This window comes from Talpa europaea, assembly GCF_964194135.1.
Source record: "Talpa europaea genome assembly, chromosome: 9".
Lineage (NCBI taxonomy): Eukaryota > Metazoa > Chordata > Mammalia > Eulipotyphla > Talpidae > Talpa > Talpa europaea.
This window is the reverse complement of record NC_140076.1, coordinates 111,968,920-111,996,790: the sequence shown is the minus strand read 5'-3', so window position 1 is coordinate 111,996,790 and position 27,871 is coordinate 111,968,920. Positions and strand designations below refer to the sequence as shown.

General features: G+C 46.3%; 1 protein-coding gene across 1 annotated transcript in view; it reads right to left on the bottom strand.

Annotated features, from left to right (window-relative positions):
• Positions 1–6,412: 6,412 nt before the first annotated feature.
• CD101 (CD101 molecule) overlaps positions 6,413–27,871 on the bottom strand; it is a gene marked incomplete at both ends in the record, with an annotated part of 29,384 nt that continues 7,925 nt past the window's right edge. The window contains 7 exons of the mRNA XM_084242467.1: positions 6,413–6,645; positions 14,418–14,813; positions 17,337–17,747; positions 18,504–18,908; positions 19,552–19,920; positions 23,379–23,765; positions 26,758–27,174. Coding sequence (XP_084098593.1) covers positions 6,413–6,645; positions 14,418–14,813; positions 17,337–17,747; positions 18,504–18,908; positions 19,552–19,920; positions 23,379–23,765; positions 26,758–27,174 — 2,618 coding nt within the window. The remainder of the gene's footprint in view (positions 6,646–14,417; positions 14,814–17,336; positions 17,748–18,503; positions 18,909–19,551; positions 19,921–23,378; positions 23,766–26,757; positions 27,175–27,871) is intronic.

Here is a 27,871-nt window from a genome sequence, read left to right as displayed (position 1 = left end):
GAATTTTCTACAAATATAGTCATATCATCTTCAAGTAAAGGCCATTTAACTTCTGTTCCAATCTTTTTACCTTCATTTCTTTTTTGTGTCTTATTGCATATGCTGGAACCTTTTCTATAATGGTCAGTAGATGTAGAGATGATTGTCATTTTCATCTTAGTTCTAACTTCAGGGGAGAAATATTCACTATTTCACCAATGCGTACTATATTCTTTATCAAATTTGGAAAGTTTCCCTCTATTGCTAGTTAACTGAGAAATATTATCATGAGTAAGTGTTAAATATTTAAAAAATGCTTTTCTGTATTTATTGTGTTGATCAAGTATTTTTCTTCTTTCTTCTCTTAGTGAATTACATAGATTGAATTACAAATGTTAAGCCAACCCTGCACTCCTGTAAAAAATCATGGTCAATAATAAATTGTGGTTAAGTCATGACTGATTGTGAATCAATATTATTATAGAAATCTTTTGAGAACATGTGCAGAGTGCTCATACGGTGCATGAAAACTCACATTCATCTAATTTATGTTAGAGGTGCTGCTGCAGTGGGGAAGGATGGTCTTTTTAATAAATGGTGCTGAAGCAATTGGACAATTGCATAGAGACAAAAATGAATTGGAACCTTTGCCACACATGTTAAACAAAAATTAAAATTTTCAATGGCAAAATCCGGAGATTCTGAAAGAAAACTTAGGCAAAGTCATTCCTTACCTTGAGTTAGATGCAAAACCTGGAGATGCTATTTTGATGGAAAAGTTTTAACATTGGTTGGTGGTTTTAGAATGTAATACAAGATTACAAAGAATAGAACTCTACACCCAACATGTTTAAATTACTTTGAACAATAGCTTATATACTGAATTTGAGTGCCTTTAAATAGATAACACAAGTTCCAATTGCTCCAATTTTCATCACTCCCTAAGGGCTTTCCCAGAATAGTTTATTTTTTTTTTTAAATTTACCTGCCTGGACCCTAAGACATCTAGACTTATGACTCCTGGTCTGTGGTATTAATGTATCCAAAGAACTATTACATACATGTTCTTGTTAGGGATATACAGCATATATATACAGCATATACATATGCATGTTATCAAAGAATATTTATTGTTATTATCCTGGTGTGTCTCTGTTCTACTGTCCTGGGACTATCAATTATTATTATAGTATGTATTATATATAGTTATTTTACTATGTTTTTATATATATTTAAGTTTATATATTATAAATATTACAGGAACCAAGAAGGGGAGAGGTTTCTCTGAGATTTGGACTTGCATCATCACTCTCCACCTGAGCACAATCCAGAAAATGCTAATTGAGGATCAAACAGCATTGGGGACCTCCCTGGTGGCACAGAGATTAAATCTTGGTGCTATCAAACTATCACCAGCCACCGTGGCATGAGTTCAATCCCCTGCCAGGGAGTTGACCCATATGGAGCAGCAGACCTCTCCTGTCTCATCCGCTGCTCTCCTCAGCAGTGTATTTCAGTATGATCTGTCTGTTCTGCTCCCCACTATCAATCCCCCCACACCTCAGTTCTTATAAGTATACATAAATAAAAATAAAGAGAAGAAAAAAGATCAAACAGCATTGTTGCCCCTAGTAAGCAGCTTAAGTGGACACCCTCAGCAATAGGCAAGCATTAAAAACAATTCAATGGGGGATGGGTGGAATCCTAAAAAGAAAAACTTTTCCAAAATGGAAGGTACAAAGCCAGGAACACAACTAGAATGAGTGAGTAATTTGATGTGGGCACCAGAAATGGACAAGGGTAAGATGAGTCCACCCAATGATTCTATTATTGAACAGACACTTTAAAACTGAAGCACCCTCTCTATTGTAACCCTGAAGACATAATAAGTTTGGGTTTTCATGAACTGATTATTTACAACACATGAACTTATTAATAACTGTTCTTATCCAATGTGGTCTTCTATCTCAGCAAATGGCTTAATGTGATAATTATGCTTCCAGTCAAAACAGCTCTTCTTGGCAGTCAGAGCTGCTTTAGCAGGAATCTTGGATTCAGAGACAACATGGTAGAAACTTCAAATTTCCAATAAGCAAATTAAACAGAGAAGCAAGTAACAAAAAAGAGAAAGTAAACAGAAAGCCAGTTGAGATAGTAAACTGATATGAATAGCTCTTATACTACACTTACTGAATTTGTATTTAAGAAGTATATACTAGCTACCTCTATGCATTTGATAGGTTACTTGAAACTTTCTGATAATTTTATTATTCCTAAAAACTGTCCCAAAATTGGTATCATCTCTTACCCAAATCAGACAAGTAGAGAAGGGTTTCTTGAGGTTGGCTGCCCTGCTTTGCCTTGGTAAATAAGCAAGTGCTCACCCAAACCCCATCCATTCTCTATGCTGCTACTTTTTAATTCTCCTAAAACACAGCAGCTGCGCCTTCATTCAACAGCTCACCATTGTCTGCCTAATAAGGTCCAAATTCTTATGCATGCTCCAGATCTATTCCCCAGTCCCTCCTCATTCCAGAATTTCACTTTAACTACCTTTCCCTATTATCTCCCATTGCTCCCCTCCATAAATCTGATATTTAAGTCAAATCAAGCTCTTTTATACTATTCATGGGATTACCTCTGCCCCCAGACTACTACTCACCCCAAATGAGCCTGTCAAATATTTCCTGACTCTTCAAGCCCAGTTCAAATATGTCCTTTGTGAGGTTGTCTCAATTTCCAAAGTACTTTACTACATGAGGGGTGGACATTATAACCAGGATAGCAGACATCCCAGATAAGCCTACAGGGAATGCAAACTCCTCCGGACCTTCCTGATGAGGGAGGACTCTCCCAGAAGCACAATTTGCATGACCCACCTGCAGGAAGGAAAAGAGGTCTGTGATGAAGAGGCTAACTCAGTGGTTCCTGGGAGTCGAGGGTGGGAAACAGGAAGCGGAGCATGAAGTCTGTCTCCCAGGCTCATCCCAGACTGACTGGGGTCTAGACCCTGAGGAGAAAGGAGATTATATGTATATAATACATATAACCATTACATATCATCAATATATATAATCATATATATATATATATATATATATATATATATAGACATAGGACTGTTTTCACAAATGAACCTATAAGACAGGGGAAGAAGTGAAACAAAAAAAAGACATGGGGTACAAGCAATCTTTGATTCGTTTGCAATCCAGAGTGTAAAGCAAGAGCAGAATGAGAATCAGGAACTTTTTCTTGCTTATTTACCACTGAACACCACCCAGCTTGGCATCTCATGCTCCCCAGCATCCCAGCTGCAGTGGGACCCCCTAGAACTGAGTGAAGCAGCTGGAAACCACTTGGGAATAGAACCATTTGTGAGCTCATATGAATTCCCAGAATCCTGGTTAATCCCCAGAAATCTGTGATGAACACTTTATAGATGGCAAGACCATATAAGTATCTGATTTGGTCACCGTAACAATCATGTGAGGTGGATATTATTATTGCCAGATTTCCCCCATAGCAATGGATTTGAGCACAGTGTTTATTGTGGAAAGACTCCAGACTTGCTGTCAGCGAACCAAGTTTGAGCTCTTACTCTTCTACATAGGACTGGATGATCCTGGATAAATCCCAGTCTCTCTATGCTTTAATTTCTTGCGTGCAGGACAGGAATAACAATCCCTTCTGCATGAGGATGCCATGAAACTCTGAGATGATGAACAACTCCTATGCAATTTAAGAAATTTTTATGGCACATGAATTTCTACCAGTGCATTCACCATTGGCCATAAATCAGTTGTTGCTGCGTGTGTCTCAATAGACGAGAAATAAAGAGCTTTACTTGTGTTTATACATCTGTGTCATCTCATCCTGCAAAGCAGGGACTCAGGGCGTTTCTCACCTCTAGTGGGAGTGTGACTGAGAGGATCCAAACTCCAGAATTGCTTGGACTAGACACCACTCCTGTGATCCTAAGAGTATTTATTAATCAGATATATAAATACAGTTTTAAAGGGTCAAATGAAATTTCCCAGGAACACCATACATGATGTGGCAGATAGAACATTAACCACTAAAAGAGAGCAGGAAATGGCAGCTTTTTTCTATAAAGGGTTAGGTAGCAAACATTCTAGACTTTGCCTGTCAAGTTGCCCTTGTGGCTATGACTCAACATTGCCATTTCATTGTGACATCAGCCACAGATAATATGTAGACAGATGCAAGTGGCTCCATTCCAACAAATTGTACTTTAAAAGACAGGTGGCTGACTGCATTTGGCCGATGGACAGCAGTTGGCCAGCTCTTGAGATAGAGGTTTGTGCTGTTACCAAGGAGGATTTACAAACAAGAAGTTGAAAGCAAAGGCAGCTCATGACATCAAGTTGAAAGCAATGAGTGAAAGCAAACTTTTAAAAAACAAAATGAACAAGGACGTAATTGGAGAAAAGGGCTCATATAAAAAGTTTGCTGAATTGGATGAAAATACATTTTACTCTAGAAGTTCCAAAAGGAACACAAGATGGCTTGAGTGTCCAGGGGTCCGGAACTCACTGTGGGCCAGAGTCTGGTGAGGATGCCTAGAAAGTCCACTGGGCTCTAGGTCCTGCTGATGGAAGCTGAAGATCCAGGACAAACTGTCCCTAGTGCGGGACTGTGCCCGGTTGGGCCTGGCCCACACCGGACCCCCATCTCCACGGGGAGGAATAGTTCTGTGCTTGGCTCTGATGGAAGTGGCTGGGCACTCGACGGCCTGCTGCGTGAGATTTCTGTGCGGGTACTTGAGCCACGAGCTCAAAGTTGGTGTGGGGTTGGGGTTGGGAGCACCCCAGGCAGGGGCAGCCCCAGAATCTACTAAATTACACTTCAAGGAAACCTCCCACACTGAATATTAATATTAAATAAAAAACCATGTCTTATTTATTTATTTGGAAATGGCTGAAAAGAAAACAGGCATTCCTTCCAGAATCTTCCAAACACAGGCTTCTATAATGATGGAGGGGATCATGTTTTCTAAGCAGTCTTGACTTTCATTTACTAAAAAATATGCTCCTTTAGCTGAGCGAGAAGCAAATGGGTTGACATGTTAAAGGCAACACTTGGAGTACTTCAAGTTAGGCCATAAAGGGAGAGGATTTAAGGAGGCAACAGGTCTACAGTGGGAGATCCGAGCCACCAATGATCCTCTTGCAGGGGAGCTAATTATGTTTGGAGAGGACTGTGCGTCTGATAAAATAATTAAAAATAAATTGCTCTCCTTGGAAATGCAAATTACTCACTGTTAAAGCAACACTGTCGGCCACGTAGTATAGATGCGTTTCCGCGAGTCTGTTAGGTGGCGCTGATTGATTTCCATTTCTGGCTATGGCAGGCTCTGAACAGCTTTTGAAACAAACATGAGGGACCTCATGCCCAGTGGGGGCAGCTGTTATCTCCTGAGGAACAAGTGATGGATGCTTGAAGTGCTGACACCCCCAGCCCCAGCCCCTTGGCTTTAGTCCTGGCTGAGAATAGGGGGTCCTGTGGAACCACATGTGGCCTCTACTCCCCCTGAACTCCTAGCCCCTGCTTCTCAGATAATCACGCAGCACCCTCTCCGACACCCAGTGTTTGTCAGGTTCAGGGGAATAAGGCACCGGCTGAGAAGCAGGAGCCACATGGAGCTCTGGGGTGGAAAGAAAGGCAGACACATGGCCCGGGGGTGCTGGCAAGAACACTGTAGCCTGAAATTAAAAGAAAAAGGTTTTCTTTAGCAATGACTTAAAGAGAAGAGAGAGGAAGAGAGAGAGAAAGAGAGAGCGGCAGGCTATAAAATGTTTTTGCATTTTTCAACCAGTGTTGACCAAGCACCTACTCTGCAGAGCTTGCTCTGGAGTGGCCTTTCTGATGGGGCACAGGAAGAAGACAGGCTTTCGGGAAGGCAGTTTCACTCAGAGGTGACATCGGTGAAGGGCATATGCCCAAGTCCCTCTGCCTGGCTGACATCAGGCCCACCAGGAGCCTCTCATCTGCGGACAAAGGCCACCTCGCACCAGAGTGCCCGCGCCCCAGCAAGGCAGCAGAGGAGGCAGGCGGGGGACACCTCCTGCTGGACTTGCCTTAGAATCTCAGTTACTCCCCAAGAGGCTGTGTGAGGGAGGGGCTTCTCTCCTTGCAATCGAGAACCTCAGCCTCTGGAGGGGTGTGGCAAGCGGGGTAATGATGCCTCCTAGCTCCTGGGGCGTGCAAGGCACAGAGGAGGTTCACACACAAAGAAACTCTTAACAGGATTGGCATCATGTAGGGGCTCAGTATATGCTCCCTCTGGCTGTTCCGTAAATGTCCCCTCTGGTTCCCAGGGAGCTTGACCTCAGGCACAGAGAAGGAGCGACCTAGGTCAGTCCAAGTCCAAAGTCCAGACTCTTGTCCTCGGGCTGCAGGCACCCCCAGGGACTCAGTCCTCTAAGTCCTCTTCCCCCATGCTCGGGGCCTTGTCTGCCGTCGCCTTCATGTCCACCCACAGAGCCTTCTCCTTCCGGGCATTGATGTTCAGTGTTGACAGCTTTCTGGCCATCCGGTACAAGGAGAGGAGGGAAATGAGCAGAAGGATGAATATAATGAAGGGGAAGATGAGCAGGAAGTAGAGCAAAGGTTCCGAGGAGCAGATCCTGGAAGGAATCGTGGATTCTGCAACGAAAAAGAAAAATAGAGCCATCGGCCCCAGGCTATTTGCATCGCTCCATGACAAACTCTCCTGCGATGTGATTGTTCCAGGCAAATGTATGTGAAAATAACAGGGCCAAATAGTTGTTGGCTCCTGGTAGCCTATGTCAGGAGCAAAGGAAAACTCCAGAACTGTGCTCCTGCCACTCACGCCCCCTCCCGGCCCACCTCCCCCCCCCCCCCCCCCCCCCGCCGTTTCCAACCACCGGAGGATCCAGTGACCTACTTAAAACTAACAGCCAGAAAGAAAAACAAAACACAAAAAGAAAGCCTCTCCTTTAATCTTCTTTCCTCAGAAAAGATATCTATAATTCAACCCTCGTTCTCAACTCTGTTGCTGGGCCTGAATTTTTAACAGAGTAATTCCCACCGCTGCTTCTTAAACACGGGTGTGCGGGCGCACACAGACGCGGGGCCCCACAGAAGACGCCTTGAGCACTGTGCTCACGTGCCCCCCAGGCCTCATCACACGAGCACCTGCAGCCAGGAGCACCTTCCCGTCCTCCCGCTCCTCGGCTGCGCTGCTGTCCTCCAGCTGCAGGCTCTGCTCCCCTGAGGCTCCGGGTCCTTGTGGCCTGGCCCAGAGGGAGTCGCTGACTCCCCAAGGCCCTCCTGCCTTGCGCTTCTAATTTCTCCTCATGCGGCTCTGGACACTTCCCTTTTCCTTTTAAGCATTTGCTTTTTTTCATCACAGTTACTGGAATCTGTCTGCAGGTGTCCTGAGGTTTCCCTTTCCCACAGTGCCTAGCACGGGGGCTGGGAGACTCTTGCTGATCTGAGTGAAACTGGATCAACCACAACTGCATGGGCAGGAGAAGCTCATCAAGGCAGGAGACTCTTATCAAAGCAGGAGATTCTCCACCAAGGCAGGAGATTCTCCACCAGACAGGAGATTCTCCACCATGGCAGGAGATTCTCCATCAAGGCAGGAGATTCTCCACCAAGGCAGGAGATTCTCCATCAAGCAGAAGATTCTCATCAAGGCATCTCCACCAAGGCAGGAGAGTCTCCATCAAGACAGGCTGACGGTACGTCCGCCCCTGCAGCCGCAGTCCATGGGGAAGCACATGGAGTGGGAAGCACGCACAAGCAGCCCGACGTGGGCCTGGCCCCACAGCCCGGGAAGCTGAGACCGCAGACTGCAAACAGCACAGGAGCCAGGAGGGATTCTCCACGCCCCGGGTCAGAGGAGCAGGTTACAGACGCAGGCTGTGACAGACACCTGCCGAAAGAGACGCCCAGAGGGAGCCTTCCAGTGACATTTCTCTATGTCAGGATATGGGAGGGTTATTCTGAAAAAGCTGATGCTAATAGTAGCTGTACTGTTATTGGAAAATTTAGCGATAGAAGCAATTTCTTCTTCAAAGGTTAAGCTAGAGGATTCATGGGATTATAGACTCTTAGAGATGAAACAGGTTGAGAGGTCACGTCTTGCTAACCGCGTACCGCTAGAACTCCCTTTTCCACATCGTGGATGATTTCTGCACCTTGAAGTACGTCTCTTTGATAGAGCCAAGGAGGAATCTCCACATTTTTCACCTCCTCCATTATGAGTTCCTGGAGGACGAGGCCTGTGTCTTATGAAGCTTTTTATTTTGTGCAGCACCTTGTCTGCGGGCTCAGCAAAGGAGGATGGAGAAATTGCGGGTGCAAATCCTGCACACAGAGCATGGAGGGGGGCAGGGGTGCTGCTGTCACGTGACATGGAGTAAAGCGCGTCTCTGAACATCAGCTCGGCAGCTCTGAACGGGGCCAGCCAGCAGCTGCTGGTCACCTGGATTTTCTCTGGCTTCACTTACAGTCACCAGCTGAAATTTGGTGTGTGTTTTGGAAAGGGTGGGCCATGACAAAGCTCGATTTTAATTCTCTTCACTGTTGTCCACATCCCACCCACCCCTCTGTAGCGTGACCACAGAGAGCGTGTGGCCGGGGAGGAGGAACAGGACCCCAGTGCTGCAGGAGAACAGAGCCCCAGCCCCTTGCCTGGCCGCTGCTGGGAGGAGTGGCTGAGCGCCTACAGCTCAGAGAGCCGAGTTCGAATCCTGCCTCTTCACCTTGCCATTACTGCCACGGGCAAGGGAGTTATCTTCTCTAATCATTAGTGTCCTCAGTCATCTGGGGATGGCTATTTCTCAGGTTGTGGTGAGCCAGTGCACAGTAGAGCATGGCGCCTACGAGACTGTTGGCTCAGCAAAGAATTCATTTTAGCTAGAATGTTCCTGAGAAAGACAACTCTCTCTCCCTCTTGCTCTCGCGCTCTCTCTCTGACCCCTCTGTCCCCAGAACTGGGTGACATTCAACCAAGAGTCAAGTGGTTGCTGAGGAAACTCTGGTTTCCTTTCCCAGAGATGAGAAAGAGAGAATTAGAGACACTGGCACCGTGTATCACCCTTGCTGGAATGGGGTTACGTGATGCGGGAGATGGGACTAGCACAGAACATAGAAGATGGAAAGAAACATGGCATTTGACTTTTCTGCCACAGAGACCAAGTCTCAGCATGAAGGGATAGCCCGGGAGTGGGGGGGGGGGGTGTTGACGATCTTGATGGGCGGAGGCTACCGGTTCCGAGCTTGCTGCCGCCCAGGACAGCACAGCGTGCTCTTGGCAGAGCTGACTTGCCAACAGCTCGTGACTGTCCGCAACGGTGCTCCCACCCCTGCTCTCCAGGGAGGACAGGCTTGTTCTGGATCCCACCATGCCCAGTTCCTGCCATCTGCCTCTCGCCCAGCTCTGAATCAGAATTAGTGACATTCTAAACTATTAAGCTTTGGCGTTTCGAATCCGTCCGAGTAGGAGCCCACTGCTGAAAGGACAGGGCCTGCCAAGACAGAGCGGAAGATGTATGGAGCTGCTTCATCACACGGCATTTAGGATCCAATTCTACCCACAGCCAAACACGTCACCAGGGCTCGCCTTTTGGACAGAACCTCAGAAAAGTTGACTTCAGAAGAAAAGAGATACCGGATAACCAGAGGACTAGCAACTCCTCCCTGACCTCAACCCATATGTCAGTGACCGACCGTGCCACGTGCAGCCACGTGGGAGAGGCTCATGCCAAGAAAAGAGGGTACAGGAACACAGGCAGGTGAGCCCAGAATAGGGGCTCCCTGACAGCAACCTGCCTCAACCCGATTGCCTTTTTGGCTCCTGCTTTCATTAAGCATTTGTGAGTAGAATGTGCTTGTTGGAGGCACTCATAGGAAGTATAGATAGTCTCTCCAGAAACTTCTCTGTGCTGGGGGTACAAATATCTTTTGTAGATCCACCTTCTAAATGGATCTTTAACCCCCCCAAAAAAACTAGCATATACTAATAAATACGACACTACTACAAATGCCACTATCCCCAGAAAGCCAAAGAGCCTGGCTTATTAACTAATCACAGAGAAGGTGCATCCTGCCTCGAGTTGCTCACAAGCAAAGACGTGGGATGGAGAAGAAAATGCAAGGTCCACCCCCTACCCCCCACCTAGGGAAATGCCTCTTAACTCTTCTGTCTCTTCGAAAGCCAGGTCCTCCACTCACCCAACCTAAAACAGTCAATGGAGAGGCTGGAAAACCATTTGAGAAGCGAGGCCTGGATTTGGACTTTCTGGCTACAGAGAGCTGGTCTCACCAGGAGCGCAATTAGCTGTGATCCAGCAAGTATTTGAGCATCCTCTGTGACGCTCTGTGCCAGGCAGGGTGTCAGTGCCGGGAAGGAGACACTCAGAATTTGCCTACTCACCGACAGGCAGGCAGGGAGGATGGATGTAGGGTAGGTGTGACGATTAAGGGACTAAGGTGAGCCACTGAGGAAGTGTCAGTTAAGTTGGGAGGTGAAGGATCAGTGAGTGCTGATCAGGGAAAGATGCACGCAGGTGCGTTCCAGCCTGGAGGTGGTGGATGCTCATGTAAGAGGTTGTACTGTCAGTCATGTCTCCTTTCTTCTATTCATCATCTGCTTCCTCTCCACTCTTTCCCCTGTAGAATTTAAATGTGCTCAAGTCCCTACCAACTTCAGACAAAACAGAAGAAAGCAAAACTTCAGTGACACCTCGAGCCACGTGTGATTGTGCTTTCTTTCTCTTTCCATCAAACTGTTGAGAAGAGAGTCGTTATTTGATGAGTCCATTTTCTCACTGCAGTCTGCTTTCTCTCATTACTTTTCTGTAATTGCTCTGTCTTGTTAAATCCAAGAGACACACGGTCCTGTTCTTACCTTAATTGACCTTTTGCAGGAGTTCAGTTCACTGGGTCTTCCTCCCTCCTGGGCTCCTAACTCCCGCCCCCTCCATGATTCTTCTGATACCCCAACCCTGGCTCTCCTCCCTCTTCCTTCCATGGCTTCCATTGCCCTTCATATGCTCCTCTTCTGCACCCCGATAAGGAAGCAGGGCATGTCTCAGGGGTCTGACTTTGGGCATCACTAGTGGCTAAAAGTTGATGACTTCTAATTGACGACTCCGGCAACTGTCTCACTTGGAACTTCCAGTGTCTAGTCAATAAGTCTCCCTGGACAACTCACACGTACTCCCAAGTCAGTTCCAACCTGACTTTTGTAAAATTGAACTGATCTTCCCCTTCAGGCCCTCCTCCTGTATTGCCTCAGTGGGTGATGTCCTCACTGCTTGCCTGTACCAGAAACCTGATATTGTTCTTGAATCTTCCCGTCTGCTCTTTCACCCTCCACGTATGTCTAATTATTCTCTGAGTCCTTCACATCACAGCACCCAATACTGACTGCTGTCTGTAAGACCTCATGGGCACTGCCTGATTCAGGCCTTCATCGTGTCTTACCTGGGCTCCCACAATCATTTTCAAATTACCCTCCCTGCTCCGTGTCCCATCCAATCCATCTAGCTTTGCTCCGAGGCCCCACTTTTAAAATGTAAATCTGGGGCCTCCCCGGTGGCGCAGCGGTTGAGCGCTGGGTTGCGAAGCTGCCCGCGGCCTCTGCGGCGCCGGTTCGATCCCCGGCTGCTTCCCGGCCACCGGAGGAGGGTCCCGCACGGCGCGCAGACCTCTCCTGCCGCCCGCTGCTCCCCTCAGCAGCGTACTTCGGTCCTTCTGCCTGTTCTGCTCCCCGCTCTGGTGAATTCTCTCACCCTCCCGCGCTTCTGACTGTACCCAGTGCATGTATAAACAAAAAACAAGCAAACAAAGAAAGAAAGAAAGAAAACATGCCTCTATAAAAAAAAAAAAAAAAAAAAATAAATAAAATGTAAATCTGATGCTGTCTCTTCCTGTGGAGCTAGTTACTTTCATGATAAAGTTTGCCTTCCTCAGCTTCAGACCTGTGGGGTGTGTGTTGTGTGTGTGGTGTATGTGTGTGGTATGTGTGTGGTGTGTGGTGTGCTCTGTGTGTGGTGTGCTGTGTGTGTGTGGTGTGATGTGTGCGTGGTATGTGTGTGTGGTGTATGTGTTGTGTGTGTTGTGTGCATATGTGTGTCTGTGGCATGTTTGCAGGCACAGTGGGAAAGGACTTAGCCCCTCCTTAGATATGTTTCTTCCTTCTCATAGACCCCACATGCTGGGGAACCTTGCAGACCTTCTCCCCAGTCTGCCTCTGCTCCCCTTGTGGCACCCTGGAGCTACTCTTGACAAGCCCTATCTTGTAGCTCTGCCCTTCCACCCAACTCAGCTCTGGGCGAATAGACTCTGTCACATACACTTTCGTGTCCTTGGAACCTCACATAGGTGTTTACTGCACAAATTAAAATATTTTGTTACATGGGTGGATATGCACGTGTGTGGTATGTGGTGTGTGTATGGTATGTGTGGGGTATATGTGTATGGTATATGTGTGTGGTGTGTGTGATATATGAGTGTGGTGTGGGGTATGTTGTATGTGTGGTGTATGTGTGTGGTGTATGTGTGGTGTGTAGTGTATGTGTATGGTGTGCTGTGTGGTGTATGTGTGTGGTGTGCTGTGTGTGTAGTGTGGTGTGTGTGATGTGTAGTATGTGTGTGGCATGTGTGTGGCATGTATGTGTCTGTGGCATGTTTGCAGGCACAGGGAGAAAGGACTTAGCATTTCCTGAGCACTCCCAACACACCAGGGACCATGCTCACTGCTTCACGTGCCTTTGTACTGATTGTCGTTTTGTGAGGAGGCTGAAGTCACAGGGTAAAGTCTCCGGGCGGGACTTCAGCTGGCAGGGGACTGGCAGAGCTGGTGATTTAGGCCTAGGACTGTAGCTCCCAAACCCTGAACATTCTCCTCAGCCTGCACCACCTCCCCAGCTAGCAGAAGGGTCAGTCAGGTAGACGGAGCCACATGCTGGATTATGAGAATTGACGTGGGAACTCCCTGTACCAAGAATGAAAGCCCTCAGTTTGCCACGCCCAGGCATCCAGGCTTCTTCGATTGTCAAAGACACAAAGACAACTCATTTTTTTTAACATTTTCTTTCCAGATTTCTTTTTTAAATGCATACACCTGTTTTACAAGCATTCCACAAAGACTAGTAACATATTTACCTGTGAAGATTCCCATTGTCCTAGAGAAGGTGAGTTTCTAAGGTCACAGAATTTTACAGTAATTTTCTATTTATCCTACTGAGGGAAAAAAACAAACAAACAATGAACCCTGCTGATTGGACCAAACCATGGATTCCAGTGTAACCACGAATCCCAGGGCACAGAGTGTGCTCAGGGGCGCGGGGCGTGCTCAGGGGCGCAGGGCTGCTCCCATAGCTGCTGGAATGGAAGAAAAGCTGATAGGAAGAGACAGTCTGTGAGGAGACGTGGGAGGAAAGTTCTGCTGAAGAATGGATGAGGGAGGAGGAGAGAGGAGGCGGGAGAAGGAGGCACCAAAGCTGGCGGTGTTTTAGGAATGTCAACTTCTGGTAACATTCCATCCAGCATCCCGGATGTGGGCACCAACATACCTCTGCCTCTCCATTGACTCCTGCCCACTGTCAGCTTCACTTAGATCTCTCTAGCCTTCTCCTTAAATCCCACCAGAAAGCAGCTACCCCAGCATCAGCCAGCTCAGGGATCCCCAGGGAAGCACTGGTCTGGCTGGAGAAATTCTTGCTTTCATGTATAAAATCTTGATAAGCGCCTGGGATGGGGCTGGCACTGTCCTAGGCTGGAAGGACAGTCCAGCAGCCCTCGCCCCATTACACATCCCCAGTGACACCCACACTCGCCGCATAGGGCCCCCCCACATGGAGAAGGGCTGCTTCTGGCCTTGGTCCTCCTGGCTGGGGCGCATCAGCACATCCTATGCACGCGCTTCCTGGCTGGTGGCTTTTGGGGGCAATGAGGAGCGGTACCCCAAATGACTGCCAAGGTCAGCCCTGGGAGCTTATTCAGAGCACAGAGATAAGAAGCCCGGCTCGTATTTACCATGAAAGGTTTTTGTTTCATTGTGTTATGACCTCAGGAAGCATTTAGAGGTAGCTGATTTGGGTTCATCTGAATCAAAATGTAAAGCTGCCATGTAGCTGCTTGAAGGGGTGCCCCTTGGCTCTTTGAAGGGGTACAGGTTTGACTCTGTTATTTGCGAGTGGAAGGCAGGCACAGGTCAGATGCTCCTGACATTTCAACGTCTATGCTAAAACAAGACCCTGTCATGTTCTATGTTGCTATGGCAGATGTTACTAGGAGGGAGACTGGCAGCCACTGTCTTCTGGGAGCCTGCAAGTTGTCTTCAGCCTGAGAAGGGGCAGATCAGAGCTGGCAGGGAAAGCAGAGGGAGGATACAAGGTTCTCTTGACCTGAGCCCATGAAGCTGGAGCCCGCCATACCTGAAGGCAGCACGGTGAGGGCCATGCGCAGCGACTCATCCGACGCTTGGCTGACCCACTTGCTGGGGTCTCCATGCAGCCGCCACTCTGTCACACGGCACCAGTACCAGCCGGCGTCTGCCGCCTCCACCCGGTGCAGCGTCAGCACGAAGTCGCGGGCAGAGGCGCGGTAGCAGTGCAGGCGGCTCCGCAGCTCGTTCCCGCTGTACTCCAGCAGGCCATCATGCTGCAGGTGCGCCAGCGTTTTACTTCCAGAAGGGTCTGGGCCCCAGAACCACATCACAGAGAACAGGGAGGCTGAGCTGCCAGAACTCTCCAGGCTGCAGCGCAGGGTCACCTCACTGTGCTCGGTGACATTCTCCATCCAGTGCTCCTTGGAAACACGTACATTATTTCCTAAAAACCAACAGGGCGTGAGTAAGAGACGAGGCTGGACTTTCAGATTGGAAACCTGGCAGCAGCTCCCCTGCCCACCTCTGACTATGCAGGTATTTCTCGTCACCCACCTTCTCCCTTTGCAAAGCAGCAGCAGCCGCTCTGCTCCCATGGCTGCCCGCCTGGGACTCTGCAGGTGTCTCTTCTAACCTGTGCCTTTCAGGGGCAGCTCTTTCTACCCCCTTGTGTCAGCGCCCTTTCCTCTCCTTCTCTGTTTTAGATTGAAAGCCCTCCTGCAAAAAATCTAGCTCTTCTTGAGAATATTCTTTAGACATTAGCTCCTTTACCCATATTACTCTTGTTAGACCCCTGTGCATCTTCCATATTTGCTAGCACATTCTCTGCTATGAATCACCCCAAGTACATCCCTTCTCCAGCCTGCTTCTGACTATAGGACCCTGCACTGAAAACCACCAGCCACCGCAGGCCCTCTGCCTGAGGTTTTCACTTCTCTCTGGTCAACTTCCCCCGGAGGGACCCTTGGGAACTTCTAGCTCTCCCCTGAAGGTGTAGATCCCACTGCTACTCTCCCTTCAGCAGATTACCCTCTTTTTGTTCACTCCATTCAGGTGGCGTCACAGAGAAAGAGGAGACTATGAGAGACTCAATGTTTTTATACAAGTGTTAGCATCCCACCCAAAGGGACTATTTAAACGCATGGATTAGACCAGGTTTTAAACGGATTTCAACTTGATCTTTTTAAAAATATTCCCTGCTAACCAGCAGGTGAGGACATGGAACCAAGACCAGAGCAGAAACTAAGAAAACACAGAGTGTAAGTGTTGAGCGCTACTACAACACATTTATTCACCTGTATTTAAAAGAGCAACTTTGTCTGATTCTGGACTCTTTGTACCACCTTTACTCTCCTGTCCCCTCATGGAGAAGCATAATAATATCAGTTTGCAGGAAGGGCCCATTTCTTATCTCCAAAGACCCGTCAGTCTTTTTCGCCCTTTCTGTGGTTTTGTCATTAAAGTCCATTTTCTTCTTGAAATCCTCTCCTTTTTTGAGTTTAGAGAAATTTCCCTCTTGCAGTTCTGATCAGTCCTTCTAGAACTTCCCCTGAGGCTTCTTCCTTAACTCACCCCCAAGCTAGGGTGTTCAACCATGTACTCCCACCCCCCGCCCACCAACTATCCACACTCAGCCCCTGATGTTTTGTCTGTCATCCTCATTATTTATTTGGAAAGAATTTGAGTTAAATTGGGAACATTCTCAAGTGCAGAGATGTTCTGGAATTGAAAGATTCTAGGCATCTCTTGATACACTGGAAGATTAGACAACACATTTCTTGGCTTGCACGGCTGGGAGAGAAAGATGCCAGTCCCACAGATGGGGAAGGCGGGAGCACAAGGCTTGTGGGACAGCAGAGATGAGGAATGAGTCGGGACATGCTGAGTCTGAGGGTCTCCTGGGTGTCCAAGCAGAAATGACAACAGGCAGAAATGGTAGAACAGCTTGGAGCTTAGCATTCTTATCTTGAAGGTGGCAGCTGAAAGCAAGGCAGTGTTTAACAAGTCCTGAAGGGCACCCAGAACACCAGGAAAAGGGGGCTAGGATCTACCCTTAGGAGCACCCACCGTTAGCAGGGCGAGGAACTCAGAGACAGGCCACCAGCACCAAGCTGCTATTCAGTCTCTGCTGCCCCCAGCAAACTGTGAGCTCCTTCAGGCAAGAGCTGCGACTTAAACCTTTGTTTTTCTAATTGCCCAACCCATAGTAATGATCATTATAATCTTTTTTGATGTTCCATTGAAAATAGGATTTTAAGCGCCAAACTCGATTTAGTTCTTCGCATTGGGCGTTTGGGTCTTAGCCAGTTCCCAGACCTTCACTGTGACATTCATTTAATTTTAATCAACACTGGCGGTGACCGAAGGAATGCTAAGGGATCTAATCAACCCTGCCCACATTCAGCACGCAGCTCGCTCAGACCAAAGCAAATGGATGGGACTTCTATTGCCTTTTTACAGATCTCCTGAGGAAGAGAGATTCCCTCAGCAAGCCATTCCAACAGTTAACTACTCTTATTTGCCTTATGTTTAGGCAGTCAAATGTTGGAAAGCAATTTCTCCACACATCCCTATAGAGTTGTACAGTTTCTGTTCACAGTGGGAGAAATATGCTTCGTATTACTCTTTCCCTGCCAAATTACAGCAGAGTCCCGCCGGAATGACACAGCGTGTTATTACAGAGGCGGGGAGATGGTGCCCTGCACAGGCCAGGCGGCCGGGCTGGTGAGCAAGCCAGTCTGAGGGATCTTGTTCCCACCGAGCTCTGCAAAACCTCCATTGCTTCACCTGAAGTGACCCCGCCTCTTCTGGGGAGCCTTCAGGCCCTGCAGCCATGGAGTAGGTGGACACCATCCCCGGGACTCTAGCTCACATCTGTACCTTCCCATAATCACTCTGTGGAACGGCTGCCCAAGAGCATATGGAAATCCCACAGAAAGACTAGTGAGAACACATTCACGGGGTTTACCTGTGGGCCTGAGTCTCAATTCTGTTAGGCCTGACATTTTTTCTCCAAGCTTATGCCAAGTGCCATCTGTAGATAAGAGCCACTCCCCCACGGCACAGCGGTATTTGCCCTGGTCGCCATCTTCCACGCTCAGAATGTGTAGCTGAAACAGGTCTTGGGAAACTTTCTTGGTGTGGAATTTTTGTTTTCTCCGCGGATTGTGAAATTCATCCTCATCTTTGACAACATTGGTCTGGTCCATTTCCAGGAGCCTCAGCCAGGTTGCATTAGTGGAAACAGGAGAAAAATACCAAGTAATGGCTAAATGAAGGTTTCCAGTGGACTGGGACAAGATGCCGCATTCTATGACGGTGTTGGAGTTGATGAAGAGCTCTTGAACTTGACTGCTTGAGTTTACTTTGAGTTTGCTCTCTAAATGAAAAGAACAGAAAGTTACTTCTCTTTCTTTGCTAGACAATGGAATTTTACGGTGGAGAGGTCATTAGGTCAAGGAGGCCAATGCCGCCCACACCCCCAGATGTCAACGCCCTCCCCGGCAGTGCCCGTCACTCATTCAGCCTTGGAACTGCTCACTCTCTGACTAAGTAGCCTGTTCCACCTCGGGCGGCTCTGCCACCGGAGAATTCTCTGTGGTATTAAGTCAGATATCATCTCTCCGTGGCTTCCTTCCACCACTCCAGTTCTATTCTTGCCTGGAGGTGGGGGTGGGCGGGGGAGAGCAAGTTGAGAACCATGTTATAGGAACCCCCACTCTCCTCCACATGATGGTGCTTCAGGGTTTAAGCACAGACATCTTTTCTGTTAGCATTTCATAAATCAGTGGTAGAAAATGTGCCCTAATTATGTTTTGTTTGTGTGTTCACTATCAGAGTGAGCCCTGGGGCTGGTCTTAGGGTTGTCTGCTGTGCGCCTGGGGCCCTATGGCTGCTGGGTGGTGGGGACTTTGGGAAGAAGCGGGAGACAGGGAGCAACAGCAGGGAACTATTTCAATGACTGAGCAGCCGCCATAGAGCATCCTCCTGTCATGTCAGCCTGGATGTCACTTATATGTGATGCTTGTGTAGTATAGGCATAGGAAGAGGTATTTTAGGCTTTCACTCTATAACTCACCCCAAACAGGAGGAATATTTAAAAGAAATAAAAGGCAGGGGTTAATTTCAAGCTTACCTGGCAATGTGACGGCTATTTTCAAGGGGTGGGAGGTGGCAGAGGCCCTCTCTGGGCCCTTTGTGTGCAGGGAATTTTTGTCATAAACTTGGACCTTGCACTGATACAGTCCTGCCTCTTTCTCGGTGGCATAATGGATCAGGAGTTGAGAACGAAATGGAGACTGTGAAACCTTTGTCTTCCTTTGGAACTGGGGTAGGGAATCGCCCCATTCAATAATGCCATCGTGGGTAATTCGAAGAAACTGGTGAGAGACTTGAGCTCCAGTTGGCCGGAACTCCCAGATCACGGTTAGTAGTACCTGGAGGTCAGAGTAGTCGGCTTTCACCAAGCAGGACAGGTCAAAGGTATTGGCTAGCTGCACTTGCGGTTGACGGCTAATCAGGTTAACTTGCAAACTTGAGCCTGCAGGCAGAAATGCAAAACAGAACTTTTGATATGTTTACCAAATCAAAGGACAGTACTTGTAAATTTCCCCAGTCACCCCCCTCTTCACACTGAGCTATGGCTCCATCCATTGAGGGTAGCTTATATTTGGGGGTAAAGTTGATTCACAGTAGTCTATTGAATCTGACCTCAATTTTCCAAAGCTGACCCTCTTCTAAGACTGCTCTCAGCAGCGACAATAACCGATGTTTCTCAGTCAGCTGTTTAGACAGCTGCGATTGAGTGGGTGGGGCGCTCCCCAGCCCCAGTGAGGCCTCCTTCCATACCCCACTCTGAGCTCACCATGGCTCTTCTGTACACACTAGACAAGGCTTGCAGTTCCGGGCTGCAGCTGTCAAAGCCCAAGTACAAGGCCCAGCTACACTCAGCCTCTCTCTTCTGTAAGTCGACTCTGACTCATAGGACTTTGATTTTAACCTTGAACAACTTACATCTCTGAAGCTTTATAAAGATGAGTAAACTTTACAGATTAACTGACAGACTTGAAAGCCAGAGACTACGTGCCCTGTGTCCTGGCTATTCAGGAGGACACACGATGAAATCCCACTCTATTCCATAGCAAAGGAAGGTGCAAGTGCAGGAAAGGGGCTTTGATACTTACCCAGAGAGATGACAGTGACTGACATCATCCCAGACCAGCCCAGATCTTGGGCCTGTGTCCGGGTTCTCTCAGACACCCTGCACTCGTACAGGCCACCATCTGAGACAGTGGTGGAGCTGATGTCCAGCTGGAAGGTGGCCCAGTCCCTTTTCTCCAGCCTCGTGTTAGCACGGTTGTTGGGTCCCAGCTTCACGGTCCCGTCCTGTCCCATGTGGGCCACTAAGTCTGAATGTGCCTGGCCCTGCGGGGCATGCAGCCAGCTCACAGACAGGACACTCTCAGGTCCCTCCACCTGGCAGAGAAGGGCAAGTGGCTCTCCTTCCCACACTGCTTGCCGCTTGTTCTTAGTAGACACCACCACACTTCTAGCTGCAGATTGTAGAAGAGAGTATTTCCAGTAAATAAGACCTTTTCTAAAATACCGTGAAAGCTCATAATTAGGACTTGACTAGTGTTTGACAAATCAGATCTGGCTGTTTACTCCTGCACCATCCCCCGAAAAATGATTTGCTGAACACTTAAATAGTGAAAATAAGACAGCAGAAAGAATAGCAGGAGAACCTATTTACACTTAATTTATAATTTATCCTTATTTTTAGCAATTTGTTAAATTGGCCCTTTCTTAAGAACATCTATTTGGGAAAACATCTGGTAATATTTTGCTAGATTAATTAGGTGGGTGTATGAGCCTGGAAGCAATGAAGCTATATTTATTTAAATTTTTAGTTTTCTGCAATTCAGACTTTCACAGTTCAAAATGACCTTCTTCTCTCTACTTATTTTCCCCTAATTAGTATGCATTTTGAACCAGGAAGGAGCATTGTTAATTAGATCTCTTTATGGTACAACAGTACTATTAAAAATAATTACTCGGGAGGAAATACATTGGTATATACACATATATGGATACATATAAATAAATACGTATAAATATATATAAATATAAATATATATATGTATGTTGTTGGTTGAAGGAAGAGCCTTTTTATGTCTGAACTACAATGTAAAACTATAAATGTAAGTCTGGCTCCCAGATGGGAAATTCAAGATGTATAGCAATGCAGACATTCATTCAACAAACATCCCCTGTGTGAGGACTTTGCAGGTAATGCTTTGCAGGAAATGCAAAGATATCTCAGGAGTATGTATATTCTGCACAACCCAGCATCATACTTAAAGTCAAGGGCCCTGGAAGCAGAATTAACTAGGGGACACAGATGACCTCTCTGAGCTTCAATTTTCTTTCTTGTAAATATGAGGATAATGACAGCATCCCCATTAAAGCATTGTTGAAAGGATAAAATACAAAAGGTTTAACATGGCTGGTAAGGGTAAGTGTCCAGCAAAGGGGAGCTATTGACAGGCACTTAGTGAAAGCAGAGGGAAGGCAGAGCCAAAAGAGAAAAACAAAACAGAACAGGAAATCCAAATAGGATCTAAATGAGCTTGCAAATTGTTCTTCCCTGCTGAGGAAGGAGCTTAGTCTTCTACTGTTCTATTTGTACAGGTATGTAAGGTACAAAGGTATAATGAACGTTAATGTCCACAAATAGATAAAAAGATACACACACACACACATACAGGACTGCTTCCAAATTTGGGGCAGTTGAGGCATGATTATACATATGTTTTTTACATTCAAAATAAGCTCATAACTGAAGTTCAGAAATCAGAGGGGAAATTATTACTCATAATCTCACTACTCCAATATAACCATTATGATTAGTTTCCATAAACATCAGCTTCTTTCCCCCCGAGTTCATTTGTGGTGGTTACTGCCTTTTTTTTTTCCTTTTTGTAAATTTACTTTTTACATCATTGTGGTTATTTCCTCTTGATAAGAAATGATAAACTTGGGCCTCCCTGGTGGCGCAGTGGGTTGAGCGCAGTGCTGTGAAGCTGTCCACAGCCTCTTCAGTGCGGGTTTGTTCCCTGCTGGCCGGCAAGAATCCCACATGGCGAGCAGACCTCTCCTGTCTTGCCCGCTGCTCCCCTCAGCAGTGTATTTTGTCAGTCTGCCTGTTCTGTTCCCCACTCTGTCTCTGGTGAATCCTCTCACCCTCCCGCGCATCTGGCCTGTAGCCCAGCTCTTGTATAAATAAATAAATAAGAAATGATAAACTTACTAAGCGTGTGGAAGTTACGCCTTCACAGTGACAGTGAGTACCTCTCCTGTTTAAAATAGCCATGGAATGATAGGCCCCTGTTCATCCTTCAAGCATTGGTTTCAAAACCAAAGACCCAGCAGGATCCTTAAATTTACTAAAAGTGTTTTATGTTTCTACATCTTAGGCCCAGCGGGGTCTCCAGCCCACATGAAGAACTACTTTTAATTGTGGAAGCCCACCCGATTGATAGGTTCATGAACTGCATGCCAGAAAGCACACTTTTAGGTCTTTTTAGTACAGGTGCCCACATATGGACTTAAGCAAGGATGCGGATAGATGCCAGGGAGATTGAGATGCGTGGAGCAGAGATTTAGCTCTATGTAAATATGTAAACCCGCCTACATAGTTTTTCCTGAATCCTAGAAAGTTAGAGCAAATGTTTAGTGTGAAAACTAACACAACACACTTCCTGGCTTGCCACATAGGCCAAAGCTTGATCATCTTCATTCTTAGCAAATGCGGCAGTGGAGAAGAACAAGAAAGTGAAATGTATCACCCTTTGGGGAGGCCTCAGATGAACAAGTGCAACCGAATAGCTGTAGTTTTTGTTTATTTTGTGTTTGCTTTTGGGAAATTAATCTTTCTGTGTTTTGAATTTAACACCTAGCCCAGAGAATCCTGATATTAGTTGCAGATTTGTTTGTTTTCTCTGCACACAAAAGCAGGGATTATTCAAACATGCTTGCAGGAACCCACCGGCTTGCATAAACCAAGCAAGAGCTGGAAGGCCTTCCTCCTTTGACACCTACGAAACCTCAGGCTGGTTTGCGCAGACATCTCACCACACCGTAGCAGGCTGCAGGAAATGGGGTGCCCACTGTCATTTACCTTGTCATTTCTTCCTCTGACTCATACTTTGATGAAGAACTAAGAATGAGTTTCATTCCGATAGCAGGTTAAGACGATAGAGGATTGACAAAAAGCAATTGAAAGATGTTAGAGGTGTGGGAGTACTCATGTGGGTGTTTATTCCCCAGAAAAGGGGCAAAGTGTAGCTCCTGCCTCTTAATGTGTTCACATCATACACACAACAAAGGAAGGCATTCTCTGCTTGAAGAAAAACCCAATGTATAGAAATTAGGACTGGGCCTCCCTGGTGCCTAGGGATTAAGTCTCAGCACTATCACTTCTATGGTCTGAGTCCCATCCCCGGCCAGGGAGCTGACCCGCATATGGCGCAGCAGATCTCTCCTGTCTTGCCTGCTGCTCCCCTCAGCAGTGTATTTCAGTAGAGCTGCTGGTTTGCTCCCCATTCTGTCTCGGGTGAATCCTCTTACCTCCTGTACCTCTGGTCTATACCCCAGTTCTTCTATGCCAAAAAAAAAAAGAAATCTTAAAAAAAAATTAAGACCAACAACAAATAGATACTCTAAGACAGTAATACATTTGTTGAGATCAATCTAATTTTATGTCATTATTTGACAGTTGAGGAAGCTGAGATTTAGAGAAGTAAAGTGCTGTGTTCATTGTCACAATCCCTTCAATGGCTCAAGAAAGATTCAGGTGTTCAGTTAGTTCTGGGTTTGCTTCTCTTCACCTCCAGGGTGCTGATTGACACCCAACTCTTCTGTAGGCCTCCACTGTCCAAGAAGGCACCTGTGCTAACAAAGAAGGGCATCCTACAGCCACCCAATTGCTTCTGGTCTCCATGTCACATACCTGTTGGTTTCCTCAGGTGCACTCGATGGTCCTGTGACTTCTTTTGCTGGAGCACTTGCCAGGAACCCACCTGAGCTCTCTCCATCTCTGACACTTCACATCTGTAGGTACCTTCATCCTCCGGACCCGCACAGAAGATGTTGAGTGAGAAATTCATGGGGCCTAACTTTGAAACCTGTAGTAGTCCTTGGCTTGCTCTCTTGTTGTAGTCTTTGTTCAAGCGCTGAACTCCACTGGCATCGATGCGGGCAATTTCATCACTATTGAAGAACCAAATGCCCTGAAGCTGTGGGTTCCAGCCACTGCCCTCTACCAGGCAAACCAGTTCTAAGGATTTGCCTTCAGTAAAGGTGCTCTCGGCCTTAATGCGCACTTGAAAATCTCTCTCTAGGAAACAAAAGCAAGGCAGGTGTTTAGAGAGTCACTGCATCTGTCCTTTCAATATTAGAGACAGATGCTACCTCTGGCAAGGACAGCATAGGGACTGAATTCATGTGGAAATTCAGTTCTGAGAAAGTGGGTAAGCCAGGGGCCTCCCTGGTTGTGCAGGGGTTAAAGACAGCGCTATTAAGCAACCGCCAGCCACTACAGCATGTGTTCGATCCCACGCCAGGGAGCAACCCACATGGTGCAGCAGACCTCTCCTGCCTCGCCCGCTGCTCGCCTCAGCAGTGTGTTTCAGTAGATCCGCCTGTTCTGTTCCCGACTCCTCTCTGGTGAATCCTCTCACCCCCCACACCTCTGGCCTGTACCCCAGTTCTTGTATGTATAAATGAATAAATCTTTTGAAAAAAAGAAGTGGGTAAGCCAAAGAAGTGCCCAGAATCAAAAATGCCCTTGACTGTTCTTTGTATCATCCAAAAAAGACTGTGTATCAACGCATAGCTTTCTGAGTGCAATCCTGCTAACTGTGCATAGATATACAAAGTATACAGTGTATCTCTTTTTAAAATAAAAATATTTTATACTCTTGAATTGTGGTAAATAGTAGGGAGACTCCCTAAAAAATCAGAAGTAGAACTACCACCATATGTTCCAGCAATTCCACTGGGTATGTTCCCAATGGAAATGCATCAGTATCTTGACGAATATATCCTGAGTTCACTGTAGCATTATTTATAATAGTTAAGATATGAAAATAACCTAAGTGTCCCATGATTGATGAACAGATAAAAAATCTCTCTCTCTCTCTCTCTCTCTCTCTTACACACACACACACACACACACACACACACACGCACATATGCACGCTGAGGAATATTATTCAGCAATGAAAAGGAAGGAAATCCTTCCATTTTCAATAATATGAATGAACTTGCAGGACATTATGCTAAGTGAAATAAACCAGACATAGAAAGACAAGTACTGGAGGATTTCACTCACTTGTGGAATCTAAAAATGTTGAGCTCATAGAAACATGAGTAGAATGCTTGTTACTAGGGACTGGGGGGAAATGATATTGATCAAAGTGTTCTACATTTCAATTATGCAGGAGTAAGTTCTAGAAATGAAATATAAAGCACAGTTATAGCATTGTTAATACTACTTGAAATTTGCTGAGGTAGATTGTAAGTGTTCTCAACATACACACACACACACACACACACGCACACACATGCACACACACATAGTAACCAAGCAAGGTGATGGGTATGCTGATTGTCTTGATTGTAGTAATCATATAATATGTACAGCATAAAATATGCCATACACTTAAATATACACAATTTTTTTGTAAAAAAAATAAAAAGTCTGCTTCACATGCCCCCCCCCAAAAAAATTTAAAGACAAAATAATAAAGCACAGGTTAAAAAAAGCACAGGTCATGTGTTCCCTCCCTCAGGACTCAGTGAAATTTGGTCACGATGCCAGCAGGACAGTTATGGTGGAAGAGAATGTCGCTCTCCTTCATGATCACTGGTTATGTATGATTTTAGTGACATCTTCCTATTGGACCAAAGCCTTTGTAGAAAGACCGAGAATCACAGCTGAGCCTTTCCGTTTGCTTTGATGAGCATTCCAGGGCCTCATGAAGAATGACACCATTCCAAATCAGGAAAGGGCTCAGGTGGAAGGAAATGCCAGCACCGACAAAGACAAAACCTCACAATGGAAACTGGAGCTGCTCTGGGGCCTGGGTGCCTGTGCTGCGTGGACCTCAGAGAGGTACACCTGTCTTCACATGCACCCCCGTCCCCCACCTCCCCCGCCAGCTGGGCCAGTCCAGCAAGTCTAAGGGCTGGTGGTTGCATTAAAAATGGGGCGTCAATTCCTTGCTTCAGAGGGTTAGGACTAAATTAGGTAGCACAGATAAGGTGTTTACACAGAGCTTGGCAAGAATGGTCATGAAACTATGTGCGCACATAGCTTGTGTAATCTGGCCAACCATCAACACATCTTATTCTTGGAGTCAACTGAATGTTCTTCTCAGTGATACTCCCACATTGCAAAACCCAAATTTTTCAAATTTCCTAAGCCATTTTTTGCAGCCAATGAAATATCAGGAAAAAAAGATATCCCATTTAATGTTATCTCAATAAAAAAAGAAATTAGAAAAAAGTTTACTTACAATCTAAATAAAATCTAGAACTAAAAATAAAATACATCAAAAAATAATAAATGTAATCTACGTAAAAAAAAAAGAGAAAGAAATTACAGATATTCTGAGTCACTGAGCGTGAGAATACATAAGAGCCATAAGAGCACTAAATCCTATCAGCTTATTTTCCAAAATGACCGAGGTGGTTATGTTTGTACCAGAGGACGAGACTATCAAAATCCCACAACCGGGGCCTCCCCTGGTGGTGCAGGCAGTTGAGCGCCATGCAGTGAAGCTGTCTGCAGCCTCTGTAGTGCGGGTTTGATCCCAGTCTGCTGGCGAGATACCCACATGGCATGGCAGACCTTTCCTCTCTCACCCGCTGCTCCCCTCAGCAGTGTACTTCAGTCAATCTGTCTGTTCTGCTCCCCACTCTGTCTCTTGCGAATCCTCTCACCCCCCGCATCTCTGGCCTGTATCCCGGTTCTTGTATGCATGAATAAATAAATCTTAAAAAAAAAAAAAAAACCCACAACCTTGCCAACTTCCTGTTCTCTAACTTTCCTTTTTTTTTTTTTTTTTTTTACATTCTTATGGATTTTAACTTTCTCATCAGGATGAAATTTAACATTTTTCATACCATTCATATTTTCAAAAATTTATTGTCTTAGCAGGCTTCCTTTTCTGCGAATTGCATGTTCATATCCTTTGTTTATATTTCTATTGATTTTTTTTTTTGCCTTGGGAATACAGTCATTAATAAAATTTCCATGTTTTAAAAGAGATACCTCTTAATGCCTGCCACCAGCGAATGAGGGAATTTGCAGAGACGAGAATTACCTGTGGGCTGGATTCCCAGGGTCACTTGATTTGTCTGCATTCTCGTGATGGGAGTCCAGTTCTTATCCGGGTCCTGAATCCATTCACTTGCCTCACAGAACAGCTGGCCCTGATCGGAGGGCAGGAGCCTCTCTATGGACAACCTAAAGGTGGTTTCCCCAAGTTTGTCAAGCCCCACATGGCCAGCTGCAAACCTGTTTGCATACAAAGGCCCGGGCTCCAATGTGAACTCTCTGGAGAGAGAAATAATCTTGGTGGCTTGGCTTTGTTCTTCGTCCTGCACCAGGTACCAGGTGACAGAGAGGTGAGTATGCTGAGTTGTGGCTTTGGATGCCTCGCAGGTGAGTTCTAATGGTTCACCTTCCTTTTTACTGAGAGTCTGGGGTCCCATGGTAGCAGAGAGGGTATCTGGAATCACTGGAAGCAAAGGAAAGATGTATTTGAGTAGTCATGGACCTGTCAGGCCAGTCTCCTAAGGGCAGATGGTGCCAGCCCCTTGATCTGTAAAGCGTGTCCTTTGAGATGGTTTTCCACTAGCTGTCACCTTTCCTACCCATTTGCTTGCCCTATTGCCAAGGGTAACATCGTCAAATGCATACAAACATACATACAGTCTATGGAGCTTGGAAAGCTCATGGATATATCAGTTATATCAGGATATATCCACCCTGATGTTGCTTTTTGTAGTATAGGCTGAAACCAATTTAGCTTCTCAGCTACAGAGTATTTAAAGGGGAAAAGTCCCTGGGGCTTAGGGGACCTACATTCTGATACTAAATCTGTCCCTACTTGATTCAGTGACCTGGAACATCTCACTTCATTTCCCTGGAACTTCACCTGCTCCTTTATAAAACATAGTTCTATAATAATCTGCTATAATCCATCATTAGGAGCCAAAACTCTTACCAAAGTTCTAATACCCATTATCCTACACTATCACTCTGTCTTACGCTTAGATCCCACTCTCCTACATTTAGATTTAATCACTGGTTGTCTACTGAGCATCTACTTAGTGCTAGCCATTGTGTTAGAGGCTGAGATAAATGTTGTACTCTCATGGATGAGAGAGCCATCTAAGCAGCCAATTGCCGCATATACTGGGTGAATGCTCGTA